This window comes from Asparagus officinalis, chromosome 10 (assembly GCF_001876935.1).
Source record: "Asparagus officinalis chromosome 10, Aspof.V1, whole genome shotgun sequence".
Classification (NCBI taxonomy): Eukaryota; Viridiplantae; Streptophyta; class Magnoliopsida; order Asparagales; family Asparagaceae; genus Asparagus; species Asparagus officinalis.
Window position 1 is genome coordinate 65,949,661 of NC_033803.1, and position 27,181 is coordinate 65,976,841.

At 37.5% G+C, this 27,181-nt stretch overlaps 3 protein-coding genes and 1 pseudogene across 3 annotated transcripts; all 4 read right to left on the reverse strand.

The window, feature by feature from the left end:
* LOC109826167 overlaps positions 1 to 8,887 on the reverse strand; it is a 22,648-nt pseudogene extending 13,761 nt beyond the window's left edge.
* Positions 16,457 to 17,913, reverse strand: LOC109826835. Its single transcript, XM_020393856.1, has 2 exons — positions 17,878 to 17,913; positions 16,457 to 17,816 (listed from the first exon to the last, which is right to left on the reverse strand). The coding sequence occupies exons 1-2, from the start codon at positions 17,911 to 17,913 to the stop codon at positions 16,584 to 16,586; spliced, it is 1,269 nt and encodes a 422-aa protein (XP_020249445.1). The 3' UTR covers positions 16,457 to 16,583.
* Positions 18,820 to 19,500, reverse strand: LOC109826837. Its single transcript, XM_020393857.1, has one exon. It carries the CDS (start codon positions 19,498 to 19,500, stop codon positions 18,820 to 18,822), a length of 681 nt encoding a protein of 226 aa, XP_020249446.1.
* Positions 22,430 to 26,968, reverse strand: LOC109826973 (probable protein phosphatase 2C 26). The gene is made up of 7 exons (XM_020393988.1): positions 26,753 to 26,968; positions 26,517 to 26,601; positions 25,864 to 25,920; positions 23,305 to 23,428; positions 23,129 to 23,211; positions 22,841 to 22,889; positions 22,430 to 22,721 (listed from the first exon to the last, which is right to left on the reverse strand). Exons 4-7 carry the CDS (start codon positions 23,387 to 23,389, stop codon positions 22,651 to 22,653), a joined length of 288 nt encoding a protein of 95 aa, XP_020249577.1. The 5' UTR covers positions 23,390 to 23,428; positions 25,864 to 25,920; positions 26,517 to 26,601; positions 26,753 to 26,968; the 3' UTR covers positions 22,430 to 22,650.

Genomic DNA, 27,181 nt, shown 5'->3' on the forward strand with positions numbered 1-27,181 from the left:
TATACACACATATATTATACATATATAAGAGAGTGTATACTTATATATACTTATATAAGAGAGAGTATACTTATATATACTTATATACTAAGAGAGAGTATATATATACATACATGCATACATTATACATATATAAGAGAGAGTATTCTTATATATACTTATATAAGAGAAAGTATACTTATATATACTTATATAAGAGAGAGTATACATATATAAGAGAGAGTATACTTATATATACTTATATACTAAGAGAGAGTATATATATACACACACATATGACATATTATACATATATAGAAATATATTATATAAGAGTATACTTATATATACTTATACATATATATACTTATATAAGAGAGAGTATACTTATATATACTTATATACTAAGAGAGAGTATATATACACACATATGACATATTATATGTAAGAGAGAGTATATATACTAAGAGAGAGTATATATACACACTTATATATACTTATATATACTTATATATACTTATATACTAAGAGAGAGTATATATATACACACATATGACATATTATACATATATAGAAATATGTTATATATACATATATTATATATATACATATATTATACATATATAAAAATATATTATATATACATATATTATACATATTATATATATTTATATATACATATATAATATAATACATAAAAATAAAAAAGAAAAAAAGAAAAAAAAAATAATCCGGGCCGGGCACAAAAGAGCCGACCCGGAGCCCGGACTTGGCCCGGGTTTCCGGGCCGAGGCCGGGCCAGGCCGGGCCGCGGCCCGGTCGGGCTCGGGCCGGGCCAGGCCGGGCCGCGGCCCGGTCGGGCCCGGGCTGTTTTGGACAGCCCTACTTGTGATCTCAAGGTATCCCAAACACACACTGATAGCATTGCCAGTGAACTCATGGTTGCTCTACATTGAATGTAATGAGCAAGTATTAAATTGTAAAAAAACAATCAGCTGATTGCATTGCCTTACTGTTGGTTGCTATCAGTGGGTTCTGGCATCCAACATTTCTATATCATGTCATAAGCTAATTGTTATTGCAATTGCTGGTTTGTCCTCCCTCTCATCATCTACTTCTCGTTTCACATCATTCTTCATGTAATATATACCTTGTACATACCATACTTTTAATAAATTGGTTGATACTTGCCCATTTTCCCCAAAAAATTGACATTGTCTCCTTCAACTCATGTTCTCGTATGAAGGTCTCTAACAATGAACATAGATTTGAACGAGCATGCAAATTTCAATATAGGTACATGGTTATCACAAATTCCGAAAATATAAGACATGGATACCTCGTGCATACACACTTATGGAATTTGCACGTCTCAATTTGGCGTGGATATCTATAACTTATCAAGGATATAATAGTTAATAGAACACAGTGACTCAAATAATATAAAAGATTCAAATCATATAACCACTAGTCATGGGAGAATTTACAACCTTGTTTAAGGGAGGGGATAAATCATATAAATGAATCAATAAGTCAAATGGAATTGAAATTCAATTTTAACCTCCTAATCTAGATTCTAGGATACATCTCTTATACATCTTTACTATGTTTACCTGATAAAGTTTTAGATAATAAGTATCCATCAAGTATCCGAGTACCCAAGTAGGAGAACTTGTCAAATAGGGTACATCATTGACATTAACGTATTTGTGCAAGATAGCAACAACCAAAAGGATAACCTATGAAATAAGTTATAACACCTTAAAATGCAGGTGTTGGTCTACTTCATCATCTTAGTTGTTGATAATAGTGTATTGTAGTGGGTTTCAGTCCCACATTGCTTGGGAGAACAAACCTCACACTCCTCTACTTGTATAAATATATGTGCATACTCAATATTCAATTCAAGGGAAATTTACACAAGATTCTCTCTCTCTTACTTTAACATGGTATCAGAGCTAGGGCTATTTCCCTTCCAATAAAATTTTTTAACGCTTCTGCATTCTTTTGCCAAATCTTGGCCTTATTGCTTTGCAGCCGTTTAATTTTTTTTCTGCCAGATATTTTGGCCTTGTCGCTTTGCGGCCTCTTAACGCGTTTCGCGTTCTCGTTTAACCTTCGGGTTTCATTCTAGCATTCGGGTTTTATTTTAGACCTTCGGGTTTTCATTCTAACCTTCGGGTTCTATTTTAACGACATTACCGTTTCAAGACCGTCTCTCGGTCTCAAATTAACGGCATCGTCGTTTCAAGCCGTCTCTCGGCCTCAAACGAACGGCATTGCCATTTCGCAGTCAGTAACGGCATCTCGACATCTTAACGTCTCAACATTGCTGTTATGGCTCATTCAGAGAAGATTCCCAAACCATATTTGCCACTCAATGATCAAAGTGACTGGTGATGCGGCATATTTGCTTGATCATCTCACCAGTACGGGACCAGTTCCACCGTCCATCAGCACTGTTGCTTCATCCAGTACTATTACCTCTGGCAGTGGTAATGTCGATCTTCAGACTGCTCGTGCTCTCTATGTAAAGGAGAGTTCAGAGTGGCAAGTGCAGGAATTTCGTGTCATGGATTATCTCACTCGCTGTGTTGGCTCTGGTCTCACTGTCGAGATTGGCTCGCTTTCCTCTGCTCGGGCCATGTGGACTCATCTCACTAAGCGTTTCACTGAGTGCTCGGGTGCACGGGAGGCATATCTTCTGCAACGCATTACTCTACAACGCAAAGGTAGTTCATCTCTGCAGTCCCATTTTGGACAAATGCAAGCTTTTTGGACAGAGTTATGCTCCATGCTTCCTGGACGTAATTCCACATATGAAGACTGGCTAGCCTGGTACGAACGGCATGATGTGCATCAACTATTTCAGTCCCTTCCTGAATCATCAACTATGGCTGATCAACTACTTCATCAGCCTCAATTTCCGACTTTGGCCTCAGTTATGGGAGCTCTCACTGCTTATGAGACCCGGCAGCAGACAACACGACTCAATTTGTCAACAGACACTCCTACCTCTTCACTCGAGACTGTTTTGTCTTTACCTGTCACTGCTCCTGTTATGAATCATACTTCTCCACAGGCTCCCTCTCCACAGGCTCGATCTAAGCTCTCTTGCAAATATTGCAAGAAGAAAGGACACCCTATTGAGACATGCTTCAAGCTTCATCCTGAGTTACGTTCCTCAGGTACTGGTCGTGGTCGGCGACCCCCTCAGTCTCAACCCTCTCGTACACCAGGATTGTTGGCCAATGCTATAGCTTCTACTACTTCAGACTCTACTATTCAAGCTATTGAATGTCTTCGCCGTCAACTTGATGCTTTCCAACATATCACCTCTACATCCGCCGCACAACTCTCTGGTATGCATTTTGCTGGTTCTTCAGCTAATCCTTCGGTCTCTGGTATGAATGATCTCTGGATTTTTGACTCTGGTTGTTCCTTTCATATGACTTGTAATGCCTCACTTTTATCCTCTGTCTTTACTTCATCCTCTCTTCCTCCTATCTACACAGCTGCTGGACAACCATTGTCCATTACTCAGTATGGCTCTATTACCCCCCACAAAATGATCTCTCTGGTCGTCTAACACTTTGTCCCGTCTATGTGGCTCCTCAGTTATGCTTGAATTTAATTTCTATTAGCTCTTTATGCATGGTGGGCTTGTTTGTCTCATTTTCTTCTGATACTTGTATTGTGCAGGATCCACAGACGGGCAAGACGGTTAGGGTGGGTCGTAGGAGGCACAAACTGTATTTTCTGGAATATCTTCACCTTCCAGAGTCCATACGTCCACGTTCTCTTGTTGCTTCTCTTCGTTCGTCAAAACCCTCTACCTCGCTTCTTGCCAATTTATGGCATAGACGACTTGGTCATGTGTTTAATAAAAGGCTAGAGAGTCTTATTCAGTCTGGAGTACTTGGTCCTGTATCATCTAGTTCTAGTATTGAGTCATGTACTGGTTGAAAATTAGCAAAATTCACTGCTTTACCATTTAAAATAAGTACATCTGTATCCACTTCCTTATTTGATTTAGTACATTCTGATATTTGGGGGCCAGATCCTTTGCCTTCTTCATCTGGCTACTTATATTATGTTAGCTTTATCGACGATTTCTCTCGTTTTACATGGGTTTACCTACTTAAGAATCGCTCTGACGTACTTACTGCTTATCAAGCCTTCACTGCTATGATTTTCACTCAATGGCAATCTCGTATTAAAGTTTTTCGTTCTGATTGTGCTAAAGAGTACCTATCCTCTACCATGCGCTCTATCATGTCCTCTCATGGGATTATCTTTCGACAGTCATGTCCCTACACTCATGAGCAAAATGGTGTTGCTGAACGCAAACATTGTCATATCCTCGATACTGCTCGATCAATGCTCATTTCTTACTCTGTTCCTCGTCGTTTTTGGGCTGAGGATATTCTCACCGCGACTCATGCCATTAATATCACTCCATCTAGCTCTCTTTCCGGTGCTACTCCTTATAGTCGTGTTTATACTCATCCTCCCCGTTATGATCTAGTTTGCGTTTTTGGTTGTCGATGTTTTGTTCTTCTGCCATCTCACGAACGTGATAAATTGTCCCCCAGAGCTGTTTCTTGTATTTATTTAGGAATTAGTTCATAACATCGAGGTTATCATTGTTATGATCCAGCAACTCGTCGAGTTCATATATCTCGTCATGTTCAGTTCGAAGAGGATTCTCCATATTATTTTGCTTCTGATGACTTTAATTTCCTCCACTCTACTGATCATGCTTCCCCGTCAACTGCATCACCCACTTCTTCACCTCAATTTTCCTTTCGAGATCTCCCTGACATCTCTCCCTCTCCTTCTGTTGACTCTTCCTCACCCGAGTCTTCTCTTACACCATCTAATCCATATCCCGTGGACACAACTCTCACTCCAGAAAATACTGTTGATCTCCATGCTCCTGCGCCAGCATCTCCCCCGCCTGAGGTTCCTCTTGCTCTTCGTCGAGGCAAACGCCCACATGTCATGCCTGCCCGGTATGCTTCTGTTACTTCTTATTCACCTATCTTTCATAACTTTCTTGCTGCCATTCATACTATTGTTGAGCCAAAGTCCTTCCAAGAGGCAGTTCAAATTCCAGAGTGGCGACAGGCTATGGCTGAGGAATTTCAAGCCTTTCAGCAAACTCATACCTGGGATGTTGTTCCCTGTCCTCCTGGGATCTCTCTTGTTGGCAGTAAATGGGTTTATAAGGTCAAGTTTCATCCTGATGGCACCATTGAACGTCGAAAAGCTCGTTTAGTGGCTCGAGGTTTTACTCAGCAATAAGGTATTGATTATGAGGAGACATTTGCTCCTGTTTCTCAAATGCCCACTGTTCGTACTCTCCTTGCGGTCGCTGCTGCTCATCGTTGGCCCTTATACCAGATGGATGTCAAAAATGCTTTTCTTCATGGCTATTTATCAGAGACCGTATATATGCAACCGCCTCCAGGGTTAAATATTCCTCCGAGACATGTATGTCTCCTTCGCCGTGCTGTTTATGGTCTCAAGCAGGCACCCCACTCTTGGTTTGAGTATTTTCGCGATGTCGTGCTCAAAGCGGGCTTTATAGAAAGTCATCAAGATGATTCTCTGTTTGTTCGCACTACATCGCGCGGCAGAGATTTATTACTCATCTATGTAGATGATATGATCATTACATGTGATGATATGGCAGGTATACAATACGCAAAATCTTAGTTGTAACAATAGTTCCACATGAAGGATCTTGGATCTCTTCGGTATTTTCTTGGTCTAGAAATTTCTCAAGGCCCGCGGGGTGTATTACTGTCTCAACAGAAGTATCTCTCAGATATTCTAAATCAAGCTGAGCTAACTGATAATGCAACTGTCGATACTCCACTCTAGCAAAATGTCAAACTTTGCTCTACTGACGGTGAGCCTCTATCTAATCCTACCCGATATCGACATCTTGTTGGCCAGTTGGTCTATTTGTGCATCTCTCGACTAAATATCTCTCATGTTGTTGGTATTGTCAGTCAATTTGTTAGTGCTCCACGTTCTGTACACTATGCTGTCTTATTACGGATTCTTTGGTACCTCCGGGGTACTAGCACTCGCTCTCTTTTGTTTCCTGCTACATCTAAGTTAAGGCTTTGTGCATATTCTGATGCTGATTGGGCTGGTGATCCAACTACCAGAAAATCTACCATAGGTTATTGTATATTTCTTGGTGATTCCCTTATTTCCTGGCGAAGTAAGAAACAAGATGTTATTGCTCTTTCCAGTACTGAGGCAGAGTATCGTGCAATGTCCACAACAGCTAAAGAGATTATTCATCTTCGTCGCCTTCTTAGTGATTTCGACATTTCTGTTACGACTCCTACTCCTCTCTACTGTGATAATGAGAGTGCCATCCAGATTGCTAATAATCTAGTATTTCATGAAAGGACCAAACATATTGAGATCGACGCTCATTTTGTCCGTCACCAAGTTATCAAGGACAAGACAATTCTACTTCCTCATGTTTCATCCGCTAACGAGTTGCTGATTTCTTTACAAAGGCCTTACCTGTTCATCGGTTCCAGTTTCTTGTACGCAAACTCACTTTGTTTGATCCAACATGAGTTTGAAAGGGGCTGTTGATAATAGTGTATTGTAGTGGGTTTTAGTCTCATATTGCTTGGGAGAACAAACCTCACACTCCTCTACTTGTATAAATATATGTGTATACTCAATATTCAATTAAAGGGAAATTTACCCAAGATTCTCTCTCTCTTACTTTAACATTAGTAACTGGATGGCCATGGTTATCCTTTTCTCTGGAGGTGGGAGGAAGAGTTTCTACGGGCATTACTTAGACTCATTTTTATTTTGAAAAGAACCAAGTATATAACCATCAAAACTGAGAAGAAAGAAAATTTTTGCATCTTCTTTAAAAGTGGAAAAAGCATCGTGAAAGTTACTATTTACCACTAGCCATCAGTGAAGCTCAAGACAAGCGTTGGTATAACTGGTTGATGTCAATCATTTACTAAGATCCAATGGGTAGATATTGGGGTAACAGACAAATCAATACCTAAGAATTGCTTAGTTCAATCTCTCATTGCAAAACCAATTACCTTGACAGTAATTTCTAGCCCAAAGGTCATATCTGTTCAAGCACGTAAACCAGCCATTGCCTTATCGACTTTCTTCCTCACACCTAATTCATTCAAAGGTACATGTTAACTAGAAGATTAATAAAACAGGAATCAGTGAAGGTAAAAGAGAATTATATAGACTAACTAGCAAAAGAAAAGCTATGATGGCAGAAGATTTTACGTTCTTCTTGCTGTTGCGCCTCAAATTTCCGCATGTCATTTCCTGAAAAATGCATATGCTCAATTCCCTCCTTAGCCCATTCCTGGCACTTTGCTATCTCCTCATTAGTTAGAATATTGTTCTTTGTCGCCTTCTTGATAGTCTCCCGCAGAGTTGGAGCACTAGATTTGCCTTTTAGAATAGTTGCAGCAGATATATCTTTTAGAGTGTTGGCAGCAGATTTGACTTTGGTTGCATCAGAAGGCAATGGCTTTCGAGCTTGTGACAAGTCCATCAATGCTTTTTGTTCCTGACGCCCGGTCTTCGCAGGCTTTGGCACTTTAGGCTTACCCCCTCAACACACTTTCCTGTAATATAGCTTGAACATTGGCAATGTTACATTAAACGCTGGGCGCTTCTAGGCGTCGGACTTGGCGCCCAGCGCTTAGTCGCCTAGGCGGGCGCCTAAGCGGTTTCTGAGCGTTTTTTTTCTTTCTTCATTTAAGTGGTGGTCGATGAGGTTTTGCTGAAGGTCGGAGGAGGTAGTGGAAATGTTCATATTTGGAGGTTAATGAAGTTTGGAGGACGTATAGGCTACGACACATAAAATCACAATCAAGGCCTACAGGGTGCAATCTATGTAAGCAGACAATGCTCCCCTAAACGCTCATAAAATCTAGGTGGGCAATCTAAATACCGCCTAGGCGCTAGGCGCTAGTTAGGCGGCCTAGGTACCGCCTAGGTCTAGGCGTACGCCTAAGCGGACTAGGCGGAGGTTTTTTAAAACAATGAACATTGGTATTAATATCTAACAAACCATAATATGACAGATCTATAAACTGGAGGATGACGAATACCTTTATGAATGTGTAGGTTCTCATTTTGAAGGGTACCAGCCTTAGCACCCTCAAGGCCTTTTCCTGTAACATTAGCTTGGTAACAGTCATAATCATCTATAAATCACTAAATTCTTGATTTAAATGCAAAACAAGGATGTAAGCTTGAAAATGTCCCCGAATCTGGTAATACCTCTATGAATGTGTAGATTCTCATTTTGAAGAGCAGCAGGAGTTAGCAAAGCCATCTTCGTAAGCCTTTCAGGAAAAAAATACAATAAAAAGGGGGACGCTAAGGCCAAAGAAATCAGAGTATCTCATCGTATAAATTGAAGATACCAAAAAATCAAATATAAACAACAACCAGTGAACTGGGTTGTCGTTATCTTAAACCCCCAATTATTTATTTATTTTTTCAACCATAAGTATCACAATCAGACTTCAACGTAAAAAGGATGAACATCATCTTCCCCTCTTTTAGGATACGACAACCAGAAGTTTTTCGCAAATGATTCCTATAAATTATCTTAAATGTTCAGATGATCGAAGATGACAATTTTAGGGATTAATAAACTATTGCAGTTTAACTAGAATGAGAAATTAAAAAAAATTACATCTTTTTGAGAATTTTCGGGGCACAAGTCCGAACCAACTGTTGAAACCCTAAACGGGTCGATTGAGAGGATTAGGGATCGAGAAGAGAAATTACCAGAAAAGAAAACACTGATTGAAGAAGGCGAGATCGTCCAAGACCCTAGTGTTGAGAAAGGTGTGGCAGCAATAATCTTTTTTTTCTTTTTTTTAAGGGGTGGCGGAAGAGAGAGAGAGGGCGAAAAGTAGGGCTGAGCATTGTTCGGTCCAAACCGAAAAAACCGACCGAACCGATCCGAACCGATCCGAAAAAAAAGGTTTTATGAGTCGGACAGTTCGGGTTGGTTTGAAAACTTTTCAACCCGAACCGACCCGAACCGACCGAATATAGTGCAATGCTACCCATTCTGATCTCAAACCCTACCCGACCCGTCCCCAAAGAGTCAAAGACTCAAACCCTAAACTCATTTTCTAAATTATTATGGATTGAAAACAATATCATTATATCAGTGTTTAATGCTTCATAATCTCCTACTTTATTGATATCTTTTTTTCTTTAACACAGTTTGTTGTTTGATAAGAAGTTTGATGGAGTTAGAATCGAAAAAACCGAACCGAACCACACCGAACCGACTTGCAATAGTTCAATTCTGTTTTGAATTATAGGCGGTTCGGTTCAGTTGTTAAAATTTTGGTAAAAACCGAACAGAACCGACTGTTGCACACCCCTAGCGAAAAGCAACGGTAGTATCTGGTCTGGGATTTTGGGGGAAAGAGAGGAGACGGAGGGTTTGAAATTTTTAGAGCAAAATGCCTAAACTGCCTTTCTCTTTTTCTGCTCTTGGATAAACTTGTGACTGATAAATTGGGTTAATTTCAGGAGTCGAATTTTTTAAAAGAGACCAATTTTAGAAAATAATTAGTAGAATTGATTTTTATTTGACCATGTCATTATAGTTGGCTAAAAAAGATAAATTTTGCCAAATAATATATTTAAAATACCCGAGACTATTAGTATATTTATCAATTCATAATTACCAGTCGCGTGTACTCTGCAAAATCGAAGTCACCAATAGCAATAGAAAAAAAAGAATGTAGTGGTCGATGGATCGACATCCTCCCCCTCCCGTCCTGCTTCAACCCCGACCTCCTCCGAGACTACTCGCCCATTTCGCTCCCGCTCTATATATAGCTCCTCCTCGTTCTGCCATATACACCTCTCCGACCCGACCTTTCCACTCATCTTCATCACTAGTAAAAAAATTGGGCATTGGCGACGGGGTATTGGCGACGAATTTGAAATTTGTCTCCAATACAAATATTGGCGACAGAAACAACCCCGTCGCCAATACCCCATCGCTAATGTTTGCATTGGCGACGGATTCGATCCGTCACCAATGTTTTTCTGTCGCCCATAACCATGGGTGACGAGAAAACATTAGCAACGGATTCGATCCGTCGCCAATAAGTATTGGTGACGAATGTGTTCCGTCACTAATACTTATTAGCGACGGATTCGATCCGTCGCCCATACTTATTGGCGACCGATACGTTCCGTCGCCAATAAGTATTGGCGACAGAACGCTTTCGTCGCCAATACTTATTTGCGACGGATCGAATCTGTTGCCAATACTAATTTGCCCATTATAAAAAATTTAACATTAGTAATTGATTATCCCATTGTTAATGAGTGGCCCCTACAAAAAATTAAGAATTATTTTAATATTAGTCCCTCAAATCTATAACATTTTAAAAGTAGTCCAACAAATTATGTAAATTTCTAACACATCTACGGATGTAAACGAACCAAATAATTAACAAATAGTTCGATAATAGTTCGATAATTTATCACATATTATTATTTTTATTATTACATATATGATGTCATATTTGTGAGTTTTTGGCTTCATCTTTGATTAGTTTAGAGAAAATGATGAGAAAAGTGAAAATGATGAGAAAATGGTGAGACACCAATGAGGTTATCATTTTTAGTTATACGCGTTACGAACATGTAACCATATTGATTTTGCTAATGATATACCAGAACTTATCATAGCTCTTTTCAATTAGTTAGGAGTTCTATTTTATTTTTAAAATTTGTTTTTTACTCTTTATGCTAGCAGATTCGATGAGCTCTACTATTCTTTATGCTAGCAGATTCTATGTTAGTATTAAAATTTATTTTAAAGCTCTACTATTCTTTATGCTAGCAGATTCAAAATTTATTTTTAAAATTTATTTTTAAAATTTATTTTTTAGTATTCGAGTTTTCTAACAATTAGAATTTGACCAAATGTATATTTGATTCGTTTGTCTATTAAATATTCATTTAAAATTGATCACAAGTTATTATTTGTATTTGACATATATGATGTCGTGTTTTTAACCACTTACTTAAGTTTTATATACTGATTTTAAGACTCAAATAATCTTAAATCTATTTTCTAATTAAATTTTGATTTAAATATATACACATCATATGTATAGTATAAAGGAATAATTTTTATTTATGAATTTTAATAATACTTGAAAATTAAATTCTTTAACGGAATAAATATACCAGAACTTATCATAGCCCTTTTTAATTAATTAGGAATATGATATATATTAGAGAAAAAATAAGTTTTTAATGGATTTGAATTTCCACATATTAATGGGTCAACTAGGTCCAAATGGGTTGAATTTTTATAATTAAAAGTTAGGAGAAACTAGTAATAATAGTTAGATTTAAAAGAACATTTCTTTAAATTTAACCGGTGTTAACTAGGTGACCTAATTGTAAATATTGTGATGATTTGAGGGACGTAATAGAAATATTCATGATTTGAGTGAGTAATTTGGAAATATTGAAGATGTGAGGGAGTAATTTGGAAATATTAAGGATTTGAGAGACTAATATTGAAATATTCCAATTATTGATTAGCCGCCCGAACCAACCGAACTAATAATGTACCCATTAACCCTCAAACCTGACCCGTTCAGCCGTTCCCTCAAAATGTTCAGTCGTTCCCTCAAATATCAACACTCAAACCCTAAAATTCAGCTGCCACTCTTCCTCTTCTCAGTTCCTCTCTCTCCCCTAACTCATGGCGACTATGGCCGAGCTAACCCGCCTCTTTGCCCAGCTCGCCACCAATCTCCGGCGACCCACCGCCTCAACCTCCGCCAACCCCTCCTCCTCCAACGACAAACGCAATCTCGTCTATCGCTGCCTCTCTCAGCTCGCAAATCCCGAGAACTAGGGTTTTCGACGCCGCCCTCTCGCTCATGTGCTTCAACTCTTCTCAGGTCTCAATCTCCTCCTTCTCATCCTATGGTAAATTACTAGATTTTTTTTTCTCTTTTTCAAGAAACCCATAGTTTACTATGTTCAACAAAACAAACCCCAAATCAACAACATTACTTTCATCTAAATAACTAATGGAAAAATTAGGAATATCCTGTGAATATTACTTATAATAAATTTTGGGGGTTGTTTGAATCAGTGTGGTAGATTTGAGGTTAAATTCTGTATTTGTAGGATACATTTGCAAATATGGTCGACTTTGGGGGTATATAGGAACAAGTTGTAAATGTTGACAATGTTGTAAATGTTGGAAGATGTCAATTAAGATACTAATTTAGGAACAAGTTCTTAATCCTCATGAACCGTGATTGGATGCAGGGATTTGCTGTCTGTATGTCCTCATGTGCGCCTGGTGAGCATGATCTTTTGGTCTTGTTTATGATAATTAATGGAAATTTTGGTTTTGGCATATCTAGCATTGCATACAAATTGTGGAAGTTATTAAAAATTTCTTCCTTTCTCTTTTGCTTTACTATGGTAGATTCTCATGAGTGCTACTATTGATGTTGAGCGGTTCTCTCAGTACTTTGGTGGTTGCCCTATTATTCAGGTCCCAGGATTTACCCATCCGGTAAGAACTGGAACGTTCTTCTAAAATACTTATTTATGCTCAAACAAACTTATGTTATTTAGAACTTTGAATGTTATTTCGGTATGTGGAGATCGTCACCACCATCCCCACCATCGGTAGTCTCGTCTCCTCTCCTGATCTTGCTTGAATTGAGATAGTAAAAAGAGCTTCTTTTCCTGATTTAAGTCGCGGATTTTTATGCAAGAGCCTAGGTAACCTAAGATCTGAATTTAGTGCGATGTTGTGTTTTTGGGATCTTTGTATTTCTGGGAGATAGTAAAAAGAGTTTCATTCAAATTATTATATTTGTCTCTAATATCTATTCAAATTATGTTGATACGTTTCTATTCTTCTTTGAAATGTAGTTTTAATAACAAGAAATACTCTCTTGAGGACTTTCAGATAGTTCTCGTTCGCTCATTCCTATTGTTTGTCAAAAGTTATTGAAGCTTCATAAGAAAAAGATAATATAATGACTTATTATGAAGATATTGTCTTCCAGCTATTTCTTTCTATTAATTTCTCATTTGTGCATACACAGGAATCTGGAGTAGATGTGCGACTTTGTGATGTTGGTGCTGCAATCCAAGAGGTTATGGAATCATATGAGGTTGAAATTAATATGAAAGTATTCTAAGGTACAAAATTTTATGTGATTTTCTTAAAATTTCATATGATATATATAATATAACATGGGGATGGTAATATTAATCTCTTAGCAACTATGAAAATGCAAAGGCTTGGAGCATTTTCTTGGAAGGCATACACTGAAGATACCGAGTCCCTTAGCGATAAGACATTCACAAAGGTTGGATTGTTGGAGCAGTTAAATACAACATGGGATAATTTGGATTAGTTGTGGTACACATAGTGAGTATCTAATACATTATCTTTTTTCTTTTTGGCTTACTTTGGTACCCCAAAGGTTTACCTATTCTTTCACTTTAATACCCCCAAAGCATTTCTTAACGCTTCTATACTCCAAGGTTTCGATCTTTATTTCACATTGATACCCCCACCCACATTTCATTAGATTTTCTATTAAATTTATATCATATATCTAGCACGTGATACCACATCCACTGCTACTAGGAACATTTGGTTGTGTGAACCTCTGGCATCTGAGTAAAATGAACCTAAATGTATCATCCACTGCTACTAGGAACATTTGGTTGTGTGAACCTCTGGCATCTGAGTAAAATGAACCTAAATGTATTTATTATGATTTTTTTGGAATATATATTGTGTGAACCTCTGGCATCTGAGTAAAATGAACCTAAATGTATTTATTATGATTTTTTTGGAATATATATACTCTTATGTTGAATGGTAATTTTTTTAGGTTAGAGGAGGTACTCCCGTAGGGAGCAACAATACGATACGACGTTCTAATGCAGACGACACTAATAACAGTGATGCCAACAACGACGATGACGAGGAGTGAGTGAGACTTGTTCTTATATTTATGTAGTTTTAGATTGTGTTAACACATGTTGTGACTTTTGAATTTTACCTATATGTAATATATTTGTGATTTTATTGCGTAGTGAATGAATATTGTTTGAGCATGCGAGATGTGTTGTGATTGTGATTATATGATGAGTATTGTTCGATATTGTGGATTGATGGATGTCGATGGATGAGTATTCATTTGGAATGTGAATGTATATAATGGTTGATTTTATGATATATTATTAAATATTGTTATTGGATTGATGTCGATACAGGCTATATGTTTATTCTCGTATAGAGGTTACCAGAAAAATTAAAAAAAATTACATAAATATGTACATTGGCGACGGATTGCCCCATCGCCAATACTCATTGGCGACGGGGCAATCTGTCGCCAATACTCATTGGCGACGGGTCGCCAATGTTTTAAACATTGGTGACGGACTGTCCCGTCGCTAATACTTATTGGAGACAGAGCGATCCATCGCCAATGTTTAAAACATTGGCGACGGATTGCCCTGTCGCCAATACTCCTGTCACCAAAGAATTCCGTCGCCAATAAACATACGTCACCAATAAGTATTGGCAACGGGGGAACCCGTTTCCAATACGTATTAGCGAGGGATTTATTGGCGACGGATCCATTTTCATCACTAATGTGTATTAGTGATGGATTTTGGGGCATTGGTGATGGATTTCCCCGTCGCCAATACCTAGTTTTTTACTAGTGCATGGTTCCTCACCGTTGACCCTCTCCTGTCCCTTGAGCACCCTTGTTTGAGGTACCTCCTCCTCCTTCGTTGTCATGTCGTCTTCCCCACCTCTACTCCTCCTTCTCGACCCTCCCCGTCCTCTTCTCCCCCTCCCTCTTTAGCTCCCCCTCCTCCCACGATCTCGAACTACATCGTCACCTGCCAACCAACCACCCTGCTGACCTCCTCTCCCACCACCTCGACGACGACCTCTTCCTCGTATCCGGCTGACCTGCTTGGGACCTCTCCTAGGACCCTTCCGCCTACCCTCCCCTCTGGGGCACCACCTTCCTCCAGATCCCTCACTTCATCATCACCGTCGAGGCACATGCCTAGCTAGCCTTAGCAGGAGCATGTACGATGTTTCCTACACCACCTCCTCCCCCCCCACCCCTGACCATCCTCGTTGGTTGCATCCCTATCTTCTTTGAAGAGATTTAGGCCAAGAATCAGTACAGGAGGCATTTTTTGCCCAAAAAGGAGCATGAGGAGTTCTCAGTGTTTATACCCAAAGAGGATGTAGTCTTCAATGGGGTGAAGATTGTGCAAGTGCTGGAAGCCATTCTGTGGGCGAGGGTTAGGAGGATGAGGGAGAGGGCGTTGAAATTGAGTTATCTTTTATAGGACAAATTTTTAAAACAAATCCTTTTTTAAACTTATTTTTAAAAAACGACATGTTTCAACTTTAATTACCAAAACCGACCTGAAGTCCCGTGAAGTTTTGTTATGTAAAAAACTTCACGGGACTTCATCTCCCGTAAAGTTTGGAAACTCTTTTCGCCAAAACCGACCCAGTTTCAGAGGCTGAAACTGGGTCGGTTTTGGTAATTAAAGTTAAAACAGGTCGTTTTTTGGGAATATTTTTGCAAAAGGGTTGGTTTTGAAAATTTGTCCATCTTTTATATATATGCGGGACTAACTAATAGTCTTGTACATTTTAAAAATAATTTAATCTCTTTATTAGCATTGACTAATTATACGGGACTAGTAGTTCCGTATATTGTTGAAGATGACATTTTGTAAATGGTCCTTTTTAGTAAATTCTTCAGAATCCCAGAACGTTGGAGGATGTTGCACTAATTCCCCAGAATTTTTCTTATTTCGCTAGACCTCTATGAACTTTAGGTGTTATTGCATATAACCCTCTTGGCTTTTTTTTCATTCCACGACACCTTACCTGTAAATTTTTCATTTAGTACTCAAATTAATATTTTTAGTTCTAACATTTAACATGACAAGGAGGCGGAAAAAAAGATGAAGAGAACTCTTTAGACCATCTCCAATGGCAAGGCAAATATTGCCTTTCTCTCTCCTTCCACCTCACTTTATTCTCTCTCCATATCACTTGCCTTTTCCAATTGTCTTTCAACTCCACAACAACTAGTTTTTCAAAAGTTTTTCACTTTATCTTTCCTCCACATCACTCAACCATATACCCCACCATATTTATTCATCCTATTATTCTTATTTTTTATACATTTTAATTGTTATTATATTTACTAATATATTTATAATTATAAAATTTAATTTTTATTATGTAATAAATAATATGTATTTTTTAATAATTTATAATTTTCAAAAAACTTAATTTTAAATGCAATAAATAATATATTAATTTTATAAAAGAAAACAACACACACTATTATTAATGTAGTGGTAAACCAAACATACATAATTTATTGAAAACGTACAAGAAAAAACACACCAAACATACATAGTTTATTGAAACATGCAAGAAAAAACACACCAAACATTGAAAGTTTTTGACATTTCTATTCGAAGGTTGCTCCAAATTTTTGCCAAATGTGCTCGACGAGATCCTTTTTCAACTGAATGTGTTTGGCCCTATCACGTAGATCGGCTCTAGTATGAATATCCGATTCGGCTCGGGCTTGAACGTGCACTTCAAATTGTGGCAACACTTGTGTTTGGACATTGAAAGAGGAGCTAGAGCTAGCACTAGCATTGTTCGATGGTTCGAAGTCAATATTTTCCCAGTTTCGCAAATATGTATCTCGTTCATCCTCGACTATCATGTTATGTAAAATAATGCAAGCCCTCATTATTTTACCTAAGACCTCAATGTCCCACATTCTAGCGGGCTGGCGAATAATAGCAAATCGTGCTTGGAGAACCCCAAATGCGCGTTCCACATCCTTCCTACATGATTCTTGTTGTTTGGCAAACAACTGCGCTTTGTTGCCTTGGGGCAATTGAATTGATTGGACAAAGACAGGCCATTTCGGATATATTCCATCTGCAAGATAGTAAGCACGATTGTATTGTCGCCCATTGACAATGAAATTCACCTCCGGGGCTTCACCGGACTCAATATCGTCAAATACCGGTGACCTATCTAGTACATTAATGTCGTTCAATGTACCTGGCAAACCAAAAAAAGCATGCCATATCCATAAATCAAAAGATGCCACTGCCTCAAGGATAACTGTTGCCGTCCCCTTGTGTCCACTAGTAAACTGCCCTTGCCAAGCCTTAGGACAATTCTTCCATTGCCAGTGCATGCAGTCGATACTTCCAATCATTCCGGGGAAACCACGCTCCTGACCAACTTGGAGTAACCTCTGCACGTCTTCCACATTTGGACGTCTTAAGTATTCATCTTGAAACAAAGCAATTACCCCATCGCAAAAATTGCGAGTGCACTCAATTGTGGTGGATTCTCCAATCTTCACATACTCATCACATGCATCTGCGGCGACTCCGTATGCAAGCATGCGGATGGCAGCTGTACACTTTTGGATAGGTGACAAGCCCAATTTTTTTGAATTATCACGCCTTAGAGTGAAGTAGTTGTCATAATTTGATAATGCGTCTACAATTCGTAGAAACAATGACCTTTTCATTCGATATCTTCGGCGAAACTGCATGTCGGAGTAAGTGCATGACTCGTCGAAGTAGTCGGCCATGAGCCTTTGATGGGCTGCTCCATGATCCCTATGCAGATATTTTTTTTTTGTGTGGTCGTTCGTTTCTATGTTGTAACTCTTCAAGAAGTTGTTGTTGCCTATCGAGTATGGAATTTTCCAACTCCCATTGTCGTTGGACCTCTTCAAGGTTAACCATATTTGGGGGTAGATCCATTGGATGATAATTAGAGGAAAGTATGAAGTAAAATGCTTTGGTTGATATTCATATGATGTGCACTACCAGATTTATAGTGAATGAGCTCCGGATTCCATTCAATTTAGTTAACTAAATTGAATATGAAGATAAGATATTGAGTAGTCATAGTCTTGTCTGAGCTAGTGGGTTGATTATTGATTTTGGAGTGTAATGCAGTGAGTAGTCATAGTCTTGTCTGAGCTAGTGGGTTGATTATTGATTTTGGAGTGTAATGCAGTGAGTAGTCAGAGTCTTGTCAGAGTTGGTGGGTTGATTATTGATTTTTGGAGTGTAATGCAGTGAGTAGTCATAGTCTTGTCAGAGCTGGTGGGTTGATTATTGATTTTGGAGTGTAATGCAGTGAGTAGTCATAGTCTTGTCAGAGCTGGTGGGTTGATTATTGATTTTGGAGTGTAATGCAGTGAGTAGTCATAGTCTTGTCAGAGCTGGTGGGTTGATTATTGATTTTGGAGTGTAATGCAGTGAGTAGTCATAGTCTTGTCAGAGCTGGTGGGTTGATTATTGATTTTGGAGTGTAATGCAGTGAGTAGTCATAGTCTTGTCAGAGCTGGTGGGTTGATTATTGATTTTGGAGTGTAATGCAGTGAGTAGTCATAGTCTTGTCAGAGCTGGTGGGTTGATTATTGATTTTGGAGTGTAATGCAGTGAGTAGTCATAGTCTTGTCTGAGCTAGTGGGTTGATTATTGATTTTGGAGTGTAATGCAGTGAGTAGTCATAGTCTTGTCTGAGCTAGTGGGTTGATTATTGATTTTGGAGTGTAATGCAGTGAGTAGTCATAGTCTTGTCTGAGCTAGTGGGTTGATTATTGATTTTGGAGTGTAATGCAGTGAGTAGTCATAGTCTTGTCTGAGCTAGTGGGTTGATTATTGATTTTGGAGTGTAATGCAGTGAGTAGTCATAGTCTTGTCCAACTCTAGACCTTTGGATATGTAGTCATTGTCTGACCAACCACTACGTCTCTCCCTAGTAGCAGCACTATAACAACCAACAAAGTTACTAATCTTCTTGTTGAGGTCACGAAAATGACTTTGACATTTTACAATGTTCCTCTGTATCCCACGATCGGAGTTCTCATTCACGTAATCAGAGATTTTGCCCCAAAAAGTATCACCCTTTTGATTTGAACCCAATTCACTGTCAGTACTGTAGTGGAAATAACCAGTTAATAACAACTTGTTCTCTTCAAAAGTCCAACTGGCGTAATTTCCTTTCTTCGCTGATTGTTGGGTTGGAGCTTCAAAACTGTGGGGAGTATCCCCACCAAGTTCTCCCAGAGAGATTTGTGTAGAAAATTGTGGGATATCAGTGGATCCACTACTAAAGCGAGGTGTGTTTGGCTCACTAGTCGGTTCAATGTTTGGAAAATTGACATGAGATGGAAGAGAGCTGTTTCCAGGAACTGGTTGATAGCCATATGGCATATAAGGATGATTATACGGGTATTGCATTCCATAAGTTGGTGGCATCATAGTAGGATTTTGATAGCCATATGGCATGTAAGGATGATTTTCAGGCCGTTGTGTATTTGGATTTTGAGGTTGCATATTCGGATTTTGAGATTGGTTTGGATAGTTGTAATTTGGGAGAAAGTTTAAGTTAACTGAAGGATCCATGAAGGATGTTGAAGATGGAAGAAGAAGAAAAAAATGAGAGGGTGAGAATGTGGAAGTTGGTAATATAAGGAATGAAGTGAGTAAAAACTTGATTTTTTTTTTGGTGTCCAAATAACATAAACTCAAGCTCTATTTATAGACCTTGAAAAATAAAAAATAAGGGTGAAAAAAAATTAATTTAGAGCAATTATTGATATAAAAAAAGTCATTTAAATAATGGAAGAAAGAAAAACAAAAGAAAAACAAAAAAAACAAAAGACTTTCTCTTTTGTGAACATGGACACGCGCCTGTGTCCATCTCAATGTCCCAGCTTCGCTGACGTGGCGCAAGGAGATTGGTTAATGCATTTTTTTGTTTTTTTTAAGGCAGCTGCTGACAACCCGTACAAGATGGAGAAAATTAATTGGTAGGCAAATTTTGCCTTTTCTCTCTCCAACTTTTCATTTGCCTACCCAATTGTTAGCCATTGCACCAAAAAACATACCCAATTGTTAGCCATTGGAGATGGTCTTAGTCGCCCAAAAAAAACTCTTCATTTGATTCCCAAAAAATAAAAAAAATACTTTTCATAAATTGAGTAATGTTGTACAAGGTAATGAAATACGATAAAGCAGAAAAGTAAATTTATCACAATATCGCAAATTAGTAACTTGAACGTCAACAAAATGCTCTCTAGCTTGACTTTCAGAGAGAGCTGAAGCTGAGACATTAATGTGCTGCTCATAGGCAACTTATCAATTTGGCCGAACCCTCTTGGGTAGGCAATGTCCAATATTATGAACTTGCAAAATCGGTCGCTGCATCATAACTATCAGTTTTTATCCTATATAAATAGTGAAAATAAGGTGACAACTTATTTTGCTAAATGTACTACTAAGCGATAATCATGTGATAAGTCTCACCCTAAAAGCCACATTAAAAGGTGTTAGCCTCATAATTCTACCTCTTAGTAGCTCATTTAACAAAATGACCACTACCTTACAACAATCATTCCCTATCCTATAATGTGAATGAAACGATGTCAATTTGCAAAATTTTGGTTATATATGTCTAAAAGTAGATTGTGGTATCCACTGGAATTGTTGGTTTCTCTTGGTTTCTGTGTTATATTTTATTTTCTTCATATGTTATAACACATGGATAACCTAGGATTCACAGTAATGGAATTTGTGAAGAATCCAGTCCAATAATCACAAATTAATGTAGATTGCCAAGTTCTTTTATTGACTTATTTATCTATCAACTTTCCTTTCTTTTTCATATTCAATTAGGAAGTTAAACTCCGATTCCAAGTGTCACTAAGCTTGAACTATCTCAAAATCTTACTTCTAAACATGTAAAAGATGCTCATAAACATGTAAAAGGTGATGACAACGCCCGCTCCCGGATGTTTTACATCTCCTCTGGTTCCTACTCTCTTCCAGTACTTTTGGTTTGTTCATGTAAATACCATCCTTCATCTTTTTATATTACTAGTATGATTGCACGTGCAATGCACGTGGTGAATTCTTTAAATTTAATTTAAAATAAAATTTTAATTACGAAAAGATTTTGTATAAATTTATTGAATGTAAATAATTTAGCCAAGATATGAACATATTCATATCGTATCTAGTACAAATGTGATAAATTTATTGAATGTAAATAATTTAGCCAAGATATGAACATATTCATATCGTATCTAGTACAAATGTGACCAAGCTTAGTAACCAAGTTAGGTAGTATAACAGTCGCAACAACAAGTGGTAGGTTTAATACTATGGCAAAGTCGAGCACATTGTCACAGATAGCTGAGTTTATAAGTCACTGTTCCATTACCCCCGGATACTATCCAATATTGTTGACATTTGAATGGGCAAAAGAAAAATAGACATTTGAAAGAAACACTATCAAAGGGGTAACCTTTAATTCTTTCGTTCTTCCTTTTTTTCCCCTTTCTTTGGCATATATTTTTTAGGGGTAGGCAGTTATCAGCCATCAACCAATTAAAAAGCTAATAGTTAAAGCAACAATATTGGATAAATAGTTATTCTTCTTTAGCTCCCCTGGGGGACCTGCATCTCTATCCAATGATATTGTTAATGCAAAGTGGTGTTGCGAATTGAATTCCACATTCGCCTGAGATTCATATTTGTATACTTGTTTTAAGATATCAATGACAATAATTTGGGGTTGATGTTTGGTTTCTTTCTTTTTCCCTTTGACTAATAGTTGAAATGGCATCTAATTATGTTTTCTTGGTTATTAAGATATGCCTTGAAATTATTGTTGTGGCTGACAAATCTGCCCATTACCTTTGTGAGTTAATGGAGAATTTTCTACGCCTTGAAATTATTGTTGTGGCTGACAAATCTGCCCATTACCTTTGTGAGTTAATGGAGAATTTTCTACAGTAGTTACTATCTCTGGCTGTGCCATCTTAATCTCAAAATGCTGCTTGTGAAACATGACGCATATAGATGGCGGTCAAATGGTTTTGGATGACCCTAAAACTCAAATCGGTTCTTTACCGCCTTCAGGTGTTTACTTGGTGGACGGGTATTGAGCTATTGCTGAGCAGCTGATGACAAAAAGCGAGGGATTCAGGTGCCGCTATTATCAAAGTCCAAGGTGAGCTTTTACAGCAAGAGACGCCTGAAGATTCACAATAAGAAGAAAAAGAATTGATGGTCTTTGCAATACTTTGTCGAGTTCGCACATGTAAATTTCTTTGCAAACCATAGGAGGCTTGTACTTTGCATTGTTGCAATAAAGAGATCAACTCATCATTCTATTTCTAAGAGAGACAACAACTTGCATTTATCATGCCTACGTATTATATAAACCAAAGAGGCACAAATCAAATTTAAGAACATTTATATACATACTTGACCTTTCTTTAGATTACATGGCTAATGCTGGAAAAATAAGACAAAATAAAAATGTGTTTACTAAAACACTCTCGAGAAAAGATCTGAATTTATACTCAATGGAGAAACTCTCTATGTGGAGCTTTGTGTGGTAAATATAATACATCATTATGGGTCATTCATCAAAGGGGCGTTAGACTTGATCTATGAATTTTGCTGATAGCAGTGCTTTTATGCTCTTGAATCATTTGGCAAAGATACAACTCTCCCCACTATCACAGTGATATCATCTGGCTTACCACCTGCACAAAAATAGAAAGCAGGGGAAAAGAGTAAGAAATAAGAAATTCAATGAAATAATGCAAATGAACGGCTATAATTTAGAATGCGCAAAAACAAATAACCCAAAAAAAAATCATGCCTGTTAGTTTCTTTCCAAGAATTTTCTTCCACAAGGGAACATCAAACCCCTGTGAAGGAAGATAATCATACCATAAACACATAAGAAAAATTGCATGCTTGCTGTTAACAGTAAACTTCAATCACAGACAAAATTCCTTTGGTCTTTTGTTTCGTTGTTTACACACTGGTGGCACTAAATAAAGCATGGCGTATAGAAAGTTTATATTTTTGGGAGAAGATTCTAGTAAATTTCTAGCTAGTTGCTTTGTTTAAGAGGAAACAAGTGATGAAGGATGATGTAACATACCCTACTCCTTGCTTCGATAATATAGGGTGAATCAAAGTCTGTATCGGTTGAATGACTGCTTGCTAGATCAGCTAATGCCTTGGCTGCAGAGAAAAAGTTCAAATTAGAGCGGAATACTCTTTATAAATTAGGGTGGAGCACAACTCTTTCAGTATTTATGAGGTGATGAAATATACCAGCTGGTGTCACATCGTCGATCCTGTAAATGATGGAAACAATTTCTTGATCAAATACATTATCAAAAAGTCCATCAGAACCCATAACAATAGTGTCTCCTTCTATTAACTCTAAGCTGCAGACCTGCATAAAGGGGGGAAAAGCATGCAACTGTTGGTGAAGCTAAATTTTGAATTTAGTTTCCTGGAAAAAATCTCACTTGAAAGGTCAATATAGAAGCACTTTTTTATACATAAACTAAACATTATTTCCTGTAATTTATGGTTTCAGGTGATTATAAAGTTTGCTCTCATATAGAGTGGTCTAAAACATGTGTAATCAAGGCGACATAAGGTTTTTTTAAAAGCTGGAATTTATTATATTTGATAAGATTCTCTTAATCAGGAAGTAGATGGATCTGCTTGTGTTTTCATAAACAGGATAAATATTTGTCAAATAAACAGTCAGTATCTATAACCGCCCACGCTAAGATACAATTTTTTTCAAATAAACAGATGTTAATCCAATTGCGTGCTTTCTTCCTCATGCAAAGCATTTGTGCTCTCTCCATCACCCCTGATTCTTGGCTTTTCCTTTTGCAGAAAAGAAATAATTCAGAGATTCATAGATAGACAGGTGAAGGGCGTCAAAGAGTTTGAAATAGAAAGAGAGAAGCTGATGCTCGAACATGAAGAGAAGAAGGTTGAGCTCAAGCGCAAGTATCTGGAGGAGGAAGTTGAACTGGAGAAAGAAATTGATACTGTTCTCACTAAATTGATGGGCAAGTATGCAAATTAGTATAAATGCCAGTCACAGTGTGCAAATTAGTCTATATGGGCACAGTCAATAATACAAAAAAGTGTGAACTGGATATAGCATTCCATTTCCAAACAAGGGAACTGTATCAAAATAGTAAATGATTGACGTTGTGGTTTTGGTATAATAAGAGGGCTGTGACAAAAGAAAAAGAACAAGTCTCCTAAAACTAACTCAAACCAAGTAAAGATGCAGTCACATCCATTTTAAGCGCAAGATGAAATTTTCACCTCAAATCAGATGTAAATTACTATAAACAAACAAGAAAACTTTAGGAACGGCATTATATCAAACAACTTTAGGAACGACAATTAACTTACCATAATTTAAAGAAGATGCACATAATTTCTTGACATAATGGTAAAATAATTGGCTCAAACAAGTAAAGTCTCAAGCATCGCATAGTATACTACATACTACAAAGTATAAATAAGTTTGTCCATAAAAACAAGCAACAACAGTCCGCGGCAACAACTGCAGTCTAGAAACTGGACCGCGTGCAGCCATTGCACATAGTCGAGGGCTAAAGCAAGGATTGCTTGTGGTAAGCGCACACTGGCATGATGATTTTCTTTTGTAGTTTGATTTATTTGAGTATTTTTTTAAGGGGTTTCTGTCTGTAAAATACCAGAACTCAACTCAACTGATCAACAAGTTTGTCAAGGACATCTCTTTGTCATGTGTGGGAAAAAAACCACATAACTTGAATGCAGTTCATTACGTGTGAAATCTAGGCCTTGATGCTTCAGTTCAAACCTTTCTGTTACTTTTTTTTTGTTGCGACTGGACCATGTTATTTACCTGTATTCTTTGGTATTGTTTTTATTAAGTTGTAATTGCATTGACCATGCCTTCATTAGCAACTGTGTCTTTACATGTGGATGGACTGGCCCATAGAGGTTACAGCATATCGTGTAGAGTATGTGAAGCCCTGTTATTACACATGAAAATAGACTTAGTATTGAGGAACATTAAGTGGGCCTGAATTAATAAGATAATTTAACTTTGATTATTTTCTTTTCTTTTTCTTCCAATTCAGTTGTTTGTCAATTAGCCAAGAGTATACCCCAGTTTACCAGACATTGAAATACACGTGCATCATCGAAGAAAGACAGAGTTTTCCCCCTAAACATTCATGCTTATCATAGACTATAGGGTTAGTTATCATATGTGCCAAGACTCATAAGTAAGCATTTGACATTTAGTTTTAGTTTACAATCAAAGATGTGACCTATATGTTATTAATCCACAAAGAAAATGATTGCGGGTCTAAAAAGCATGCGTAGGCATCAGCATCTAATGTAATTTCATAACATAAATAACATGCAACATATGATATATAAAGAAGATGATTGCTAAGGCCAAGTCTATATGACATTATACTGCATATGAGAATAATTAAAAAGGAATTATGAGAATGATAAGATAACGGATACCCAACCAAGTTCTAAACAAATAAATTCGGGGCGATCCCTTCATCAGCCTGTAAATAGCCCTCGAGTTGTTCGACTCCATAATTGGAACAAGCCTAGATTTCCAATAATTTGCACAGAATATATCAAACATGTTGCCTCATCTAAAGTTATTCAACAGGCGAGGACTAACTAATCTGCTACAGTATCATTCTTTCCTACATATATCCAACCACATAGATACAAAGATGAGCCTATGTAGAAATTCCTATTATACTGAACTATGTAAAAAGAGCACGAACAACCACATATTATGAAGAGGAACTGAAATAGACTGAAAGTGAAAGTTACCTTTACTGATAATTACTTTCTCTGCCTTTCGCTACGTGGCAATGAAGCATGAATACACTAAATCATCAACAAATAAAGCAACTTTAGGAACGATATAATTCGTGCATTAGAACTAATGATTACCTCCCTACGGAAATTAACTTACTATAATTTAAAGACGATGCACATAATTTCTTGACATAATGGTCAAATAATTGCTTATTCAAGTTATTCCTGAAAGAGAAATATGATGTATATTGCATACTTCACTGGCAGAGTTTGCCTTCATGTATCTTGTAAGTTGTAACGTGATCCAATTTCTTTAATCATCGAAATTATACTTCTTTAAGTGACAGATGTGCTTTGAAATATAAATTCTAGAAAACTTTGAAGTGTCCTACAGTGCCTGTTGAGCATGGATTTTTGAAGTTGTACACTTCAGCTTAACTATAGGCTCTATATTATCTACTGATCTTTATTTTAGGAGAGTTCAGTGGTCTTTTTTTCCTTTTTTTTGGGATGGCTGGTCATTTGTGGTTATTTTGAACTTTTCAGTTTCTCAGATACACAGACATCAGACTGGAGCATCTAGCTTTCACATTGAAGAAATTGATAGGCAGGAGGATCGACATCAGAAAAAGGATTAAAAATTTCCAAGATCGACAAAAACTCACCCCGCACGATATCAAGAACAGTCCTAATATCCCTGTTCCTCAGCTGCGGTAGCACCGTTCGAGCTCCTCCGCGTACCTCCAAACCCTGTGCGTGAAGCTAGATAAATTTATAAATTGATCAAATAGAAATTTATAAATCAAACCAAATTTAGAAGAAAATGAGAGGACTGAAGAACTAAAAGGGGATAGGTAGAGTTAGGGTTTTGTATAAAGGAGTGAAGACGAAGAAGAAATACCTTACTGATTACTGAATGCCCAAATGCAGAAATCTTTGGAGATGAATGCGGAAATTCTGAAGAAATAGTAATCTGTGCAAATTTCTGTAACACTTCGGCTTCGACGTAGAAGGGTAACCGATGAATAATCCTCATCTTTGCAAATTCCTGTAACGCTTCGGCTTCTTCGGAGAAGGGTAATCGATGATCTCTTCGGCTTCGGCGGAGAGGAAGACGTAATGGAGGTGGAAATTCCCGATGCTGATGACGAATTTAATGAAACGATTTTAAGGGAGAAATTGGGTATATTTAAGATGGTTGAAGGTTACTTTGGGGATGAGAAAGTTTTTCAGGAACTGGCTCTTTTAAAGGGTAGATAGATATATATCAAGAACTGGGCACCTCACCCTGTTTATAACTTTCAAAAAAAAAAAAACTAAACTGGAACAT

Excerpts from the sequence above, each read along its gene's own strand:
- LOC109826973 (XM_020393988.1), bottom strand. The coding sequence starts at position 23,389 with ATGGGTTCTGATGGACTTTTTGATAATGTATTTGATCAAGAAATTGTT. Across the intron at positions 22,890-23,128 it reads TTATCGAAGCAAGGAGTAGG|GGGTTTGATGTTCCCTTGTG; the intron begins GTATGTTACATC and ends CTTCCTTCACAG. Across the intron at positions 22,722-22,840 it reads TCTTGGAAAGAAACTAACAG|GTGGTAAGCCAGATGATATC; the intron begins GCATGATTTTTT and ends ATTTTTGTGCAG.
- LOC109826837 (XM_020393857.1), bottom strand. The coding sequence starts at position 19,500 with ATGCAACCTCAAAATCCAAATACACAACGGCCTGAAAATCATCCTTAC.
- LOC109826835 (XM_020393856.1), bottom strand. The coding sequence starts at position 17,913 with ATGGATCTACCCCCAAATATGGTTAACCTTGAAGAG. Across the intron at positions 17,817-17,877 it reads ATATGGTTAACCTTGAAGAG|AGTTACAACATAGAAACGAA; the intron begins GTCCAACGACAA and ends AACTTCTTGAAG.